Source organism: Oncorhynchus clarkii, unplaced genomic scaffold, assembly GCF_045791955.1.
Source record: "Oncorhynchus clarkii lewisi isolate Uvic-CL-2024 unplaced genomic scaffold, UVic_Ocla_1.0 unplaced_contig_10648_pilon_pilon, whole genome shotgun sequence".
Lineage (NCBI taxonomy): Eukaryota > Metazoa > Chordata > Actinopteri > Salmoniformes > Salmonidae > Oncorhynchus > Oncorhynchus clarkii.
Window position 1 is genome coordinate 32,501 of NW_027260900.1, and position 12,500 is coordinate 45,000.

At 45.0% G+C, this 12,500-nt stretch overlaps 1 protein-coding gene across 1 annotated transcript in view; it reads right to left on the bottom strand.

The window, feature by feature from the left end:
* Positions 1-12,500, bottom strand: part of LOC139402157 (voltage-dependent P/Q-type calcium channel subunit alpha-1A-like) — a gene marked incomplete at its 3' end in the record, with an annotated part of 113,904 nt that overhangs the window by 31,698 nt on the left and 69,706 nt on the right. The window contains exons 30-38 of the mRNA XM_071146243.1: positions 12,366-12,500; positions 12,042-12,152; positions 11,494-11,577; positions 10,062-10,064; positions 5,860-5,976; positions 5,658-5,723; positions 5,418-5,515; positions 3,669-3,819; positions 2,713-2,840 (exon numbers count right to left, since the gene is read on the bottom strand). The exon at positions 12,366-12,500 is cut by the window's right edge and continues 30 nt beyond it. Coding sequence (XP_071002344.1) covers positions 2,713-2,840; positions 3,669-3,819; positions 5,418-5,515; positions 5,658-5,723; positions 5,860-5,976; positions 10,062-10,064; positions 11,494-11,577; positions 12,042-12,152; positions 12,366-12,500 — 893 coding nt within the window. The remainder of the gene's footprint in view (positions 1-2,712; positions 2,841-3,668; positions 3,820-5,417; positions 5,516-5,657; positions 5,724-5,859; positions 5,977-10,061; positions 10,065-11,493; positions 11,578-12,041; positions 12,153-12,365) is intronic.

Sequence of the window (12,500 nt, forward strand, 5' to 3'; positions counted from 1 at the left end):
AATTGAAATGCAATTGACCCCAACAACCTGGATTGACTCATTGAAAAATGTGCAAGTAGTGAATCGTTTGTAGTAGTGAATCGTTTGTAGTAGTGAATCGTTTGTAGTAGTGAATCGTTTGTTCGTTTAGTGAGTACAGTACAGATAGCAAGTGCAGTGCACGCCTACAACATCATGCTTCAGACAGTTGCTACTAAAACAGGTGTGGTGTGTTCTGCATTGTCCCAAACATTCTCCTCTATCATAATCAAGAATGCATACCAATATTAATAAGAAAACCAAAGCAAGATGGTGACTGTGGGTGACTACAAACCAAACCAAACCAAAATCTAATAAGAAATGACCATGAAGAAGAAGTGATAAAGGAAAATGAGAAAAAGAGAGAGATAGAGCGTAACATTCATTCCCAAGTCTCTGAGTGAGAGACAGAACGAGCAGGTTGCGTAAACGTTGTGTTATAGTTGGGTCCAAACCTTGCAGGCCACCCTATGAGGGCATTTCTTGCCCAAGCCCAGAGGAGGGGAGATTACTCTCAATAAACTGTACATATCCTTATAATGTATGCGCCCGCTGCAAGAAGAATACAGGGAGGTTAGAGGAGGAAGGGATACAGAGAGAGAGAGAGAGAGAGAGAGAGAGAGAGAGAGAGAGAGAGGGAGGGGGAGAGGGAGGATACAGAGAGAGAGAGGGGGAGAGGGAGGATAGACAGAGAGAGAGAGAGGGGGAGAGGGAGGATACACAGAGAGAGAGAGAGAGAGAGAGGGAGGGGGAGAGGGAGGATAGACAGAGTGAGAGAGAGAGAGAGAGAGAGAGAGAGAGAGAGAGAGAGAGAGAGAGAGAGAGAGAGAGAGAGGGGGGGGAGGATACACAGAGAGAGAGGGAGGGGGAGAGGGAGGATACACAGAGAGAGAGGGAGGGGGAGAGGGAGGATAGACAGAGTGAGAGAGAGGGAGGGGGAGAGGGAGGATAGACAGAGTGAGAGAGCACAGAGGAGAACAAGAGTATAAATCAGTCTAACAAGCATGCACACATGGCACACACACACACACACAAACACACAAACACACACACACAAACGTTTTTCCACATTTCTGATATATATTTTTCTACATATAATTCCACATATAATCTACATAGATACTTCTACATATCTTTTTCTACATTTAATTTCATACATAATTCAACATGTATTTTTCTACATTTAATTCCATACATAATATACATAACATATATTTTTATATTTATATGTTTCTACATATAATCTACATATAATCTACATATAATCTACATATAATCTACATATAATCTACATATAATCTACATATACTCTACATATATTTTCCTACATATATTTTTTGACTCAAAGACATCTTTCTTCCCTGTCCATATTTCCTCCAACCACATAAAAGCTGTATGTCTGTCAGTACATGTTCAGAGATATCCTGAAGAAAAAGAGAGCTTTCTAATGGACAATGCATTTCTCAGTATCAAAATACAGGGTGTGTATTTTCCTGGTGTTGCCATAAACTGCCAATGGTTGCCAATAGAAACGTTAACCATTCAGCAATGAGTGATATAAAGAACCACAATGCAGACAATCTCTCTTCCTCTCTCTCTCTGCCCTTATCTTCTTTTATCACCCCCCCCCCCCTCTCTCTAGCTCTATTAACCTGTACATTTGGTGGAAGTGCACTTGGAGAGAGGCACACACACACACACACACACACACACACATTGAGGGAGTGTTACGGCCGGGTAGTCACTGAGTTCACAGCACATAGATTTAAGGGCCTCCACAATATCAACACTTCGGTAACAGAAAGAGAGAGAACGACAAAGGAGAGCAAGAAAGACGAGAGACAGGACGGCTGGTCAGGTGCAGAAGCACCTGTTCCCTGTTAACTCCATCATCATTATCATCAGTATCACTAAACTCCCACGTCCGTAAATAGAGTTAGATAGAGGACTCATACTTGTATCTGTGCCATTATGGTGTCTGTGACAGCAATGTCGAAATGGGTTAAATCCATCTACAGTCCCCTATCTAACTCTGTGGTTTATTGTCAGTTGAAATCGTCTCCTCTGTCACGTGACTGGTCACATGACTGGGGTCAGGTTTGCGCTTTCAGTTAAGGGATTAAGGTTAGAATGAGAAGCTAGAGCAAAAGTGTATTAGGAGAGAAAGGCATGGGTTAGCTAGTGGTACTGTACAGTCAACAATGTTAATCATGTGTATGATGCTGTGTCCATATATGAGTTTGACGTACGTGGAAATCTGTATGTGCCTATCTGTACGTACATTAGTCAAGTGTAAATGAACAAAACATTTTGTCCGTTTGATTAAACAAGAATAGTCTATACATATGTACATCGGTGATAGTGTCTACAGCAGTGTGTGTGTGTGTGTCTGTGTGCGTTTATGTGTGTGTGTACCTGTGTGTCTGTGTGCATTTATGTGTGTGTGTGTGTACCTGTGTGCGTTTATGTGTGTGTGTGTGTCTGTCTTTGTGCGTTTATGTGTGTGTGTGTACCTGTGTGTATCTGTGTGTGTTTATGTGTACCTGTGTCTGTGTGCGTTTATGTGTGTGTGTGTACCTATGTCTGTGTGCGTTTATATGTGTGTGTGTGTGTGTGTGTGTGTGTGCGTGTATATGTGTGTACCCGTGTATATCTGTGTATATCTGTGTGTGTGTGTGTGTGTGTGTGACTCACCAGGCAGCGGGGTCATACTCGGCCCATATCCTGACGTACTCGTCCAGGTGATGAGGACCCAGTATAGATGAGTCTCTGGTCAGGTACTCAAAGTTATCCATGATGACAGCCACAAACAGATTCAGCATCTACACACACACACACACACACACACACACACACACACACACACACACACACACACACACACACACACACACACACACACACACACACACACACACACACACACACAAACACAGTCAGGGACTAAGAGTCAGGGACTAAGAGTTAGGGTCTAAGAGTTAGGGTCTAGGGTTTAAGAGTTAGGGTCTAAGAGTTAGGGTCTAGGGTTTAAGAGTTAGGGTCTAAGAGTTAGGGTCTTGGGGCTAGGGTCTAAGAGTTGGGTCTAGGTGTTAGGGTCTACGAGTTAGGGTTTAGGTGCTAGGGTCTAGGAGTTAGGGTCTAAGGGCTAGGGTCTAGGAGTTAGGGTCTAAGGGCTAGGATCTAGGAGTTAGGGTCTAAGGGCTAGGATCTAGGAGATAGGGTCTAAGGGCTAGGGTCTAGGAGATAGGGTCTAAGGGCTAGGGTCTAGGAGTTAGGGTCTAAGGGCTAGGGTCTAGGAGATAGGGTCTAAGGGCAAGGGTATAGAAGTTAGGGTCTAAGGGCTAGGGCTAGTCCTCTTACCAGGAAAGAACAGAGGAAGATGAAATGCTGTATGTGAAGGTCCTAGTGGGAGGGGCTAGGGCAGGGTTTCCCAAACTGGGTCCTGGGGCCCTCCCTGGGGGCACGTTGTGGTTTCCTCCAGCACTACACTGCTGATTCAGATAACCAACTCATCATCAAGCTTTGATTATTTCAATCAGCTGTGTAGTGCTGGGACAAAAAAACAACAACCTGAATTTGAGAAATGCTGGACAAGGGTATAAGGGATAGGGGTTAGGGGCTAGGGGTTAGGGTTTGATTAGTCCTCTTACCAGGAAAGAACAGAAGAAGATGAAGGAGACGAAGTATGTGTATGCGAAGGTGCTGCCACACTCTGGTTCTGTGTTCCCTGAGTCTGGGTCACACTTCTTACCCCCCAGACACGACAGCATGATGTCATGCCACGCCTCACCTGTCGCACTCCTGGTACAGGACACACACACACACACACACACATGAACGGACGCACACACACACACACGCACGCACACACACACACACGCACGCGCGCACACACACACGCGCACACACACACACACACACACGAACGGACGCATGCACACACACACACACATACACACATATGGATGCACACACACACACACACACACACATGAACGGACGCACACACACACACACACATACACACATATGGATGCACACACATGGACAAAAACAAACAAAAACATGTGTGTCAGTGTGGGAGAGAAGAGAGAGGGTGAGAATAATAGAAAACAGAGAAAGAGAGAGGGTGAGGGAAAGAGAGAGAAAGAGAGAGAGAGAGGGTGAGGGAAAGAGAGAGAGTGAGGGAAAGAGAGAGAAAGAGAGAGAGGGTGAGGGAAAGAGAAAGAGAGAGAGGGTGAGGGAAAGAGAGAGAAAGAGAGAGAGTGAGGGAAAGAGAAAGAAAGAGAGAGAGGGTGAGGGAAAGAGAAAGAGAGAGAGGGTGAGGGAAAGAGAAAGAGAGAGAGGGTGAGGGAAAGAGAGAGAGAGGGTGAGGGAAAGAGAAAGAAAGAGAGAGAGGGTGAGGGAAAGAGAAAGATAGAGAGGGTGAGGGGAAAAGAAAGAGAGAGAGGGTGAGGGAAAGAGAGAGAGAGGGTGAGGGAAAGAGAAAGAGAGAGAGGGTGAGGGAAAGAGAAAGAGAGAGAGGGTGAGGGAAAGAGAAAGAGGGTGAGGGAAAGAGAAAGAGAGGGGGTGAGGGAAAGAGAAAGAGAGAGAGGGTGAGGGAAAGAGAGAGAAAGAGAGAGAGGGTGAGGGAAACAGAAAGAGAGAGAGGGTGAGGGAAAGAGAGAGAAAGAGAGAGAGGGTGAGGGAAAGAGAAAGAGAGAGAGGGTGAGGGAAAGAGAAAGAGAGAGAGGGTGAGGGAAAGACAAAGAGAGAGAAAGAGAGAGAGGGTGAGGGAAAGAGAGAGAAAGAGAGAGAGGGTGAGGGAAAGAGAAAGAGGGAGAGGGTGAGGGAAAGAGAGAGAGGGTGAGGGAAAGAGAAAGAGGGTGAGGGAAAGAGAGAGAGGGTGAAGGAAAGAGAAAGAGGGAGAGGGTGAGGGAAAGAGAGAGAGGGTGAGGGAAAGAGAAAGAGAGAGAGGGTGAGGGAAAGAGAAAGAGAGAGAGGGTGAGGGAAAGAGAGATAGAGAGAGAGAGAGAGGGTGAGGGAAAGAGAGAGAGAGAGGGTGAGGGAAAGAGAAAGAGAGAGAGGGTGAGGGAAAGACAAAGAGAGAGAAAGAGAGAGAGGGTGAGGGAAAGACAAAGAGAGAGAAAGAGAGAGAGGGTGAGGGAAAGAGAGAGAAAGAGAGAGAGGGTGAGGGAAAGAGAAAGAGAGAGAGGGTGAGGGAAAGAGAAAGAGAGAGAGGGTGAGGGAAAGAGAGAGAAAGAGAGAGAGGGTGAGGGAAAGAGAGAGAGAGAGAGGGTGAGGGAAAGAGAGAGAGGGTGAGGGAAAGACAAAGAGAGAGAAAGAGAGAGAGGATGAGGGAAAGAGAGAGAGCATAGATATTGAGAAAAAGAGAGAGAGAGAGAGAGTAGATAACCCACCTGAATAGTAACATGAGTGCCATGATGAAAGTCCTGAAGTTGTTGTTTTCGTTGATGGCACTGCCTTCGTCCTCGCCCAGTGCCAGATTACCAAACAACTATACACACACACAGAGGTAAAGGAAGTGATCTTTTAGGGATGAATTCTGACTATTGACATCCATCATTGGCTATTGGCATCAATATAAATCCTTTTCTGAATAGATGCTTTATTACAGAGGCTATGTCAGCAGTACTCACCTGCATCCCAATGATGGCGTAGATAAAGAACAGCATGCCAATGAGGAGGCAGACATAGGGCAGCGCCTACCGGTGGACACACAGGGAAGTACATTTTCAGTGTTAAGACTACAAACAGCTTAACTGCCCATATCAGACTGGACATAGGAAAGGAAAAGCTGTGTGTGTTTTTTCATGTGTGTGTGTGTGTGTGTGTGTTTACCTTAAATGACTGGACGAAAGTCCAGAGCAGGATGCGTATAGTCTCTCCTTGTCTCAGTAGCTTGACGAGACGAGCCGCTCGGAACAGTCGAAGGAAACTCAGGTTGATGAAGTTATTCTACAGCAGCGATGTATGGGTGTGTGGTGTGGTGTGGTGTGGTGTGTGGTGTGGTGTGGTGTGGTGGTGTGTGTGTGTGTGTGTGTGTGGTGTGGTGTGGTGTGGTGTGGTGTGTGTGTGTGTGTGTGTGTGTGTGCGTGTGTGTGATCAGAAGAAGAGAGAGAGGGAAAGAGACAGTTAGTTTTACTGAACTATTATCGCCCCTCTATCAAAAAGCCAAAATCAAACCAAAACAAAGAGAGAGGAGAACAAAAAGGAGAGAGAGAGGAGGTTAAATAGGAGAGAGAGAGGAGGTTAAATAGGAGAGAGAGGAGGTTAAATAGGAGAGAGAGAGGAGGTTAAATAGGAGAGAGAGAGGAGGTTAAATAGGAGAGAGAGGAGGTTAAATAGGAGAGAGAGAGGAGGTTAAATAGGAGAGAGAGATGAGGTTAAATAGGAGAGAGAGAGGAGGTTAAATAGGAGAGAGGAGGTTAAATAGGAGAGAGAGAGGAGGTTAAATAGGAGAGAGAGAGGTTAAATAGGAGAGAGAGGAGGTTAAATAGGAGAGAGAGAGGAGGTTAAATAGGAGAGAGAGGAGGTTAAATAGGAGAGAGAGAGGAGGTTAAATAGGAGAGAGAGTAGGTTAAATAGGAGAGAGAGAGGAGGTTAAATAGGAGAGAGAGATGAGGTTAAATAGGAGAGAGAGAGGAGGTTAAATAGGAGAGAGAGGAGGTTAAATAGGAGAGAGAGAGGAGGTTAAATACGAGAGAGAGAGGAGGTTAAATAGGAGAGAGAGAGGAGGTTAAATAGGAGAGAGAGAGGAAGTTAAATAGGAGAGAGAGAGGAGGTTAAATAGGAGAAAGAGAGGAGGTTAAATAGGAGAGAGGGGAGGTTAAATAGGAGAGAGAGAGGAGGTTAAATAGGAGAGAGATAGGAGGTTAAATAGGAGAGAGAGAGGAGGTTAAATAGGAGAGAGATAGGAGGTTAAATAGGAGAGAGAGAGGAGGTTAAATAGGAGAGAGAGGAGGTTAAATAGGAGAGAGAGAGGAGGTTAAATAGGAGAGAGAGAGGAGGTTAAATAGGAGAGAGAGAGGAGGTTAAATAGGAGAGAGAGGGGAGGTTAAATAGGAGAGAGAGGAGGTTAAATAGGAGAGAGAGAGGATGTTAAATAGGAGAGAGAGGGGAGGTTAAATAGGAGAGAGAGGAGGTTAAATAGGAGAGAGAGAGGATGTTAAATAGGAGAGAGAGAGGAGGTTAAATAGGAGAGAGAGATGAGGTTAAATAGGAGAGAGAGATGAGGTTAAATAGGAGAGAGGAGGCTAAATAGGAGAGAGAGAGGAGGTTAAATAGGAGAGAGAGGAGGTTAAATAGGAGAGAGAGAGGAGGTTAAATAGGAGAGAGAGATGAGGTTAAATAGGAGAGAGAGAGGAGGTTAAATAGGAGAGAGAGAGGAGGTTAAATAGGAGAAAGAGAGGAGGTTAAATAGGAGAGAGAGGAGGTTAAATAGGAGAGAGAGAGGAGGTTAAATAGGAGAGAGATAGGAGGTTAAATAGGAGAGAGAGAGGAGGTTAAATAGGAGAGAGAGATGAGGTTAAATAGGAGAGAGAGAGGAGGTTAAATAGGAGAGAGAGGAGGTTAAATAGGAGAGAGAGAGGAGGTTAAATAGGAGAGATAGAGGAGGTTAAATAGGAGAGAGAGGAGGTTAAATAGGAGAGAGAGAGGAGGTTAAATAGGAGAGAGATAGGAGGTTAAATAGGAGAGAGAGAGGAGGTTAAATAGGAGAGAGAGGAGGTTAAATAGGAGAAAGAGAGGAGGTTAAATAGGAGAGAGAGAGGATGTTAAATAGGAGAGAGAGGGGAGGTTAAATAGGAGAGAGAGGAGGTTAAATAGGAGAGAGAGAGGATGTTAAATAGGAGAGAGAGAGGAGGTTAAATAGGAGAGAGAGATGAGGTTAAATAGGAGAGAGAGATGAGGTTAAATAGGAGAGAGGAGGCTAAATAGGAGAGAGAGAGGAGGTTAAATAGGAGAGAGAGGAGGTTAAATAGGAGAGAGAGAGGAAGTTAAATAGGAGAGAGAAGGTAAAATAGGAGAGAGAGAGGAGGTTAAATAGGAGAGAGAGAGGAGGTTAAATAGGAGAGAGAGAGGAGGTTAAATAGGAGAAAGAGAGAGAGAGAGGAGGTTAAATAGGAGAGAGAGAAGAGGTTAACTAGGAGAGAGAGAGAGAGAGGAGGTTAAATAGGAGAGAGAGAGGAGGTTAAATAGGAGAGAGAGAGAGGAGGTTAAATAGGAGAGAGAGAGGAGGTTAAATAGGAGAGAGAGAGGAGGTTAAATAGGAGAGAGAGAGGAGGTTAAATAGGAGAGAGAGAGGAGGTTAAATAGGAGAGAGAGGAGGTTAAATAGGAGAGAGAGAGGAGGTTAAATAGGAGAGAGAGAGGAGGTTAAATAGGAGAGAGAGAGGAGGTTAAATAGGAGAGAGAGAGGAGGTTAAATAGGAGAGAGAGGAAGTTAAATAGGAGAGAGAGAGGAGGTTAAATAGGAGAGAGAGTGGAGGTTAAATAGGAGAGAGAGAGAGGAGGTTAAATAGGAGAGAGAGAGGAGGTTAAATAGGAGAGAGGAGGTTAAATAGGAGAGAGGAGGTTAAATAGGAGAGAGAGAGGAGGTTAAATAGGAGAGAGGAGGTTAAATAGGAGAGAGAGAGGAGGTTAAATAGGAGAGAGAGAGGAGGTTAAATAGGAGAGAGAGAGGATGTTAAATAGGAGAGAGAGAGGAGGTTAAATAGGAGACAGAGAGGAGGTTAAATAGGAGAGAGAGAGGAGGTTAAATAGGAGAGAGAGGAGATTAAATAGGAGAGAGGAGGTTAAATAGGAGAGAGGAGGTTAAAATGTTAAATTATTCAAATTATACCAAAATACAACCATAACACAACAGACCTGACTAGAAGCCAAAGAAACACACAACGCAAAACAAAAAGTATGGAACGAAAAGAGAGAAAGAGAAAAGGAGAAAATCATAATTGAAAATAAATCAAAAACGCCATCATCCAATCCGGTAAAAGTAGAAGGTTGTATATTTATTTTCTATAAAAACCAAATGCACTGATCTTAGGGGGGCAAGCAGGCCACAAGGTATGGAGGTACTGGCATCCAACAGACAGGACGCACACACACACACACTGCACTCCTCAACCGCACACACACACAGGAAGCTGGCACGCCTCGCCACTAAGTGATTGGCTGAGATTGGTCATGAGGTGTTCAGCATTCTGAACTGTCTACTCTACTGTCTACCCTAACCTCAGAATCTCTTGTGCGACGAGGTGCACTACTGTTGTGTGGCACAGGTTGGCGTGCAAAGCAGTAGTGGGAGGAAGACAAGGAGGAAGACAAGAAAGAGGAAGCTAGCATGCAGACAGATCCAGCTTCAATGCAGGCAATGGCATGGCAACACTATTGCAACTACCTTCTCTTTAGCAGGGGGCTGAAGAGTAGGGCGTCAGTGTAAGATGCTACAGCTGCATGCAGACCAGTGTTAGAGTATCCCTCTATCTGGTCAAGCAGAACAGAAGCCTTGGCAAGCATTCACACGTCCTTCTGGCAGCACTACGGTCAATGTGTGAGTGTGTGAGTGACAAATCTATGCAGAACATAACAGCAACCAATTCATGTGCATTTGTGTCCATGATTGTGTGTGTGTGCGTCGTCGTGTGATTCTATTTGTATGTGTGTGTCGACACAGTGTTCCACAACGGTTCCTTCCTTCAGCAGAAGAACACTTTTAGGTTCTAGATAGCACTCTTTTCTCAGAGTGTAGGTGTGATTCTATTTGTGTGTGTGTGTATGTACCCTTTATCCATGAACTGACCAATAGTGTGCCAGAAGGAGCAGATCTTTCAAAAGCTGCCGAGAGGAAGCCCACTGGAGTCATCAGGCACACACACGATTCAACTGCCAATCAGAAGTGCATGCACTTGGGTCAGAGGTCAGGGGTTAAAAGCAGCTAAGCCCAGAAGGTTGGGGGTGAAGGGTCAGGGAAGTCAGGAGGAGGGCGGGGCCACACATTGGCCAACGGGGATGCGTGTAGGTCTGAGAGATAAATGACAAACCAACCTCCTACATGTGGCAGGTAGATGTAGAAGGATGGATGGAAGGAAGGAGGGAGCAGGATGGATACAGTGAGTGTCAGCAAGAGGATTCGGTGGTGATTTGGTGATTTTTTTGTGGGGCACGGCAACAGCACACCATCACACAACAGCACACCACACAGTCGGCGTCATGGATTGCATGGGACAACATGGGAGGGGATTCATAGTGCATTTCGATTGGATGGATTTATCAGAAGTAGGAAGTAGTAGTGGGGGCGTAGGACGCCAACAAAGCAGAGGTTGGTTTTTAAAGAAAGCATGTAAAAAGATAGAACAGGAAAAGGAATCATTATGAAGGTAGTTACAACATAGTTACAACATAGTTACAACCATAGAAATGTCGTCTTTCTATAGTTACAACAAGGCCACAGAGCTTTTGGAAGCACATTCATGCTCAAAAACATGAATCTGCTTCCATCCAAAACATCAGTCAACAACAACCCAATTTGAGTGGTTTTGTTTCAGGCTCTCCTCGTAGTGACATTAGGTAAAGATCTACAGATGGAATCCGCAGTAGGAGGAAACAGCTCCACTGTCTGCCCCAGGGCCGTTGTTATTGATGTAGTTTTGTTGGACGAAGCTCCAAGGTGGAGAGAACTGGGGGAGCGGCACGCATCGAGGTCAAACAGTTGGTGGTACATAACGCTGCACTTCTGTCGCACAAACAAAACAAGTCATTTCTTAGCAAACGGACCGTTCCACCAATTAACACAACCAGTTGTAAAGCATTCAGCTCAGTGTATTGAGATCCTGTAGGACCTGCTGTAGAATGTGACTACGGGGAGAGTCTGAAACAAAAGTGGACATAACATTTAAACTACATCGTGAATTCTTACCACTGCCATCCTACTACACACAGCGAAACATCTATCATATACAACACAGGATGAAGCACAATTACAAACACAAATATGTGGGAATAGACACAGACAAGCAAGACTTGACAACACAACAACACACACATAACATTGGGTTGGATGGCAATTTGAGCGTTCCAATAGACGACCTACTATCCACCAAAATAATATCTTTCAGCTCATTGTAAAGACAGTGGGTGTGTCCCAACAACCTCTAGCTCCTCCTACTAGGAAGCACGAGCTCACTATTCCCCACAATAGTAAAAGCATCAGATCTGTGTATGGATAAATTCAAGGGAGTGTCCACCAATGAAATCCATGAAGGGAAGTGAACAAGTGCACACTTCGGGAGAAAGGAGAGAGTATTGTGACACACCCAGTATCTTATTAATAAATCATAGATCAGTAGTAGACATTTACAGGTTAGGTGTGTATGTGGTAGACACATGTACACACCACCACATACTTACTAATTCCCATCCCACTGCTAATTAAAACCACACACATAGCCTATAGTACCATGCCCCAAGATGCACTTACCCAAAATTCTGTCACCAGGATATCAGTGAAGCTTCCGAGCACGGAGACAAAATCAAAAATGTTCCAAGCGTCTTTAAAATAATTCTGTTAGGGCACAGGAAGAGAAGACATATCTTAGCCAATCAGAGAGCAGAGAGACAGAGATGTAACCAATCACATTTCTCCGACATTGGACATGGACAGGAATGAATTTCGCACCAGTCAATCACATTATTGTTACCGTGGTGACGGGGGGGGGGGGGGGAAACAAGAGACATAAACCAATAGCAGTGCGGAGAGACAGGGTGGTAACCAATCACATTGCTCCTAATGGAGGACAGTGACAGGAAGGAATATGCACTAGCCAATCACATTATTGTTACCATGGAGACAGGGACTAGGAGGTGCATTAGCCAATCGCGTTGCGTTTAGAGAGTAACTAGGATAACATGCTCCAGTTGTGTCCACTAAAATAACCCGACTTATAAATGAATAATTGGAATAAGAAGCTCTAGCAGATATAGCAGGTCACTCTGGATGGGCGCGTGACAGCGTGTGTCTAGCCTCACCAAAACCCCGAAGGCGATAATCTTGAGAATACACTCCATGAAGAAGAGGGTAGTGAAGACGATGTTGATGTTCTTCAGGACTTTATCATAGGTGTCAGACGCCCCATTATACTGAACACAAACACACACACAGGAGGAAGAGCAGTTATGTGGGGTTCATCTCACCCTGAGATTAGAAGGTTTTCAGGAAATACGAACGAGCGTTAGGTGGATGAACACAATATAAAATGCTAAGGGGATGAGTTCCCCAATTTGCTAGACAGATGGCTCCTGGTAGCGTTGCGTTAGAATGAGGCCATCTGTCGGAGGACGATATGATCTCACCTTCATCATGAGGACTATAGTATTGAGTGCGATCAGACCCATGATGCTGTACTCGAACGGTGGGGACACCACAAACGACCACATCCGGAACTGGAAGCTCTGCTTGTTCTTGGGCATGTGGCGGGTCAGGGGCTT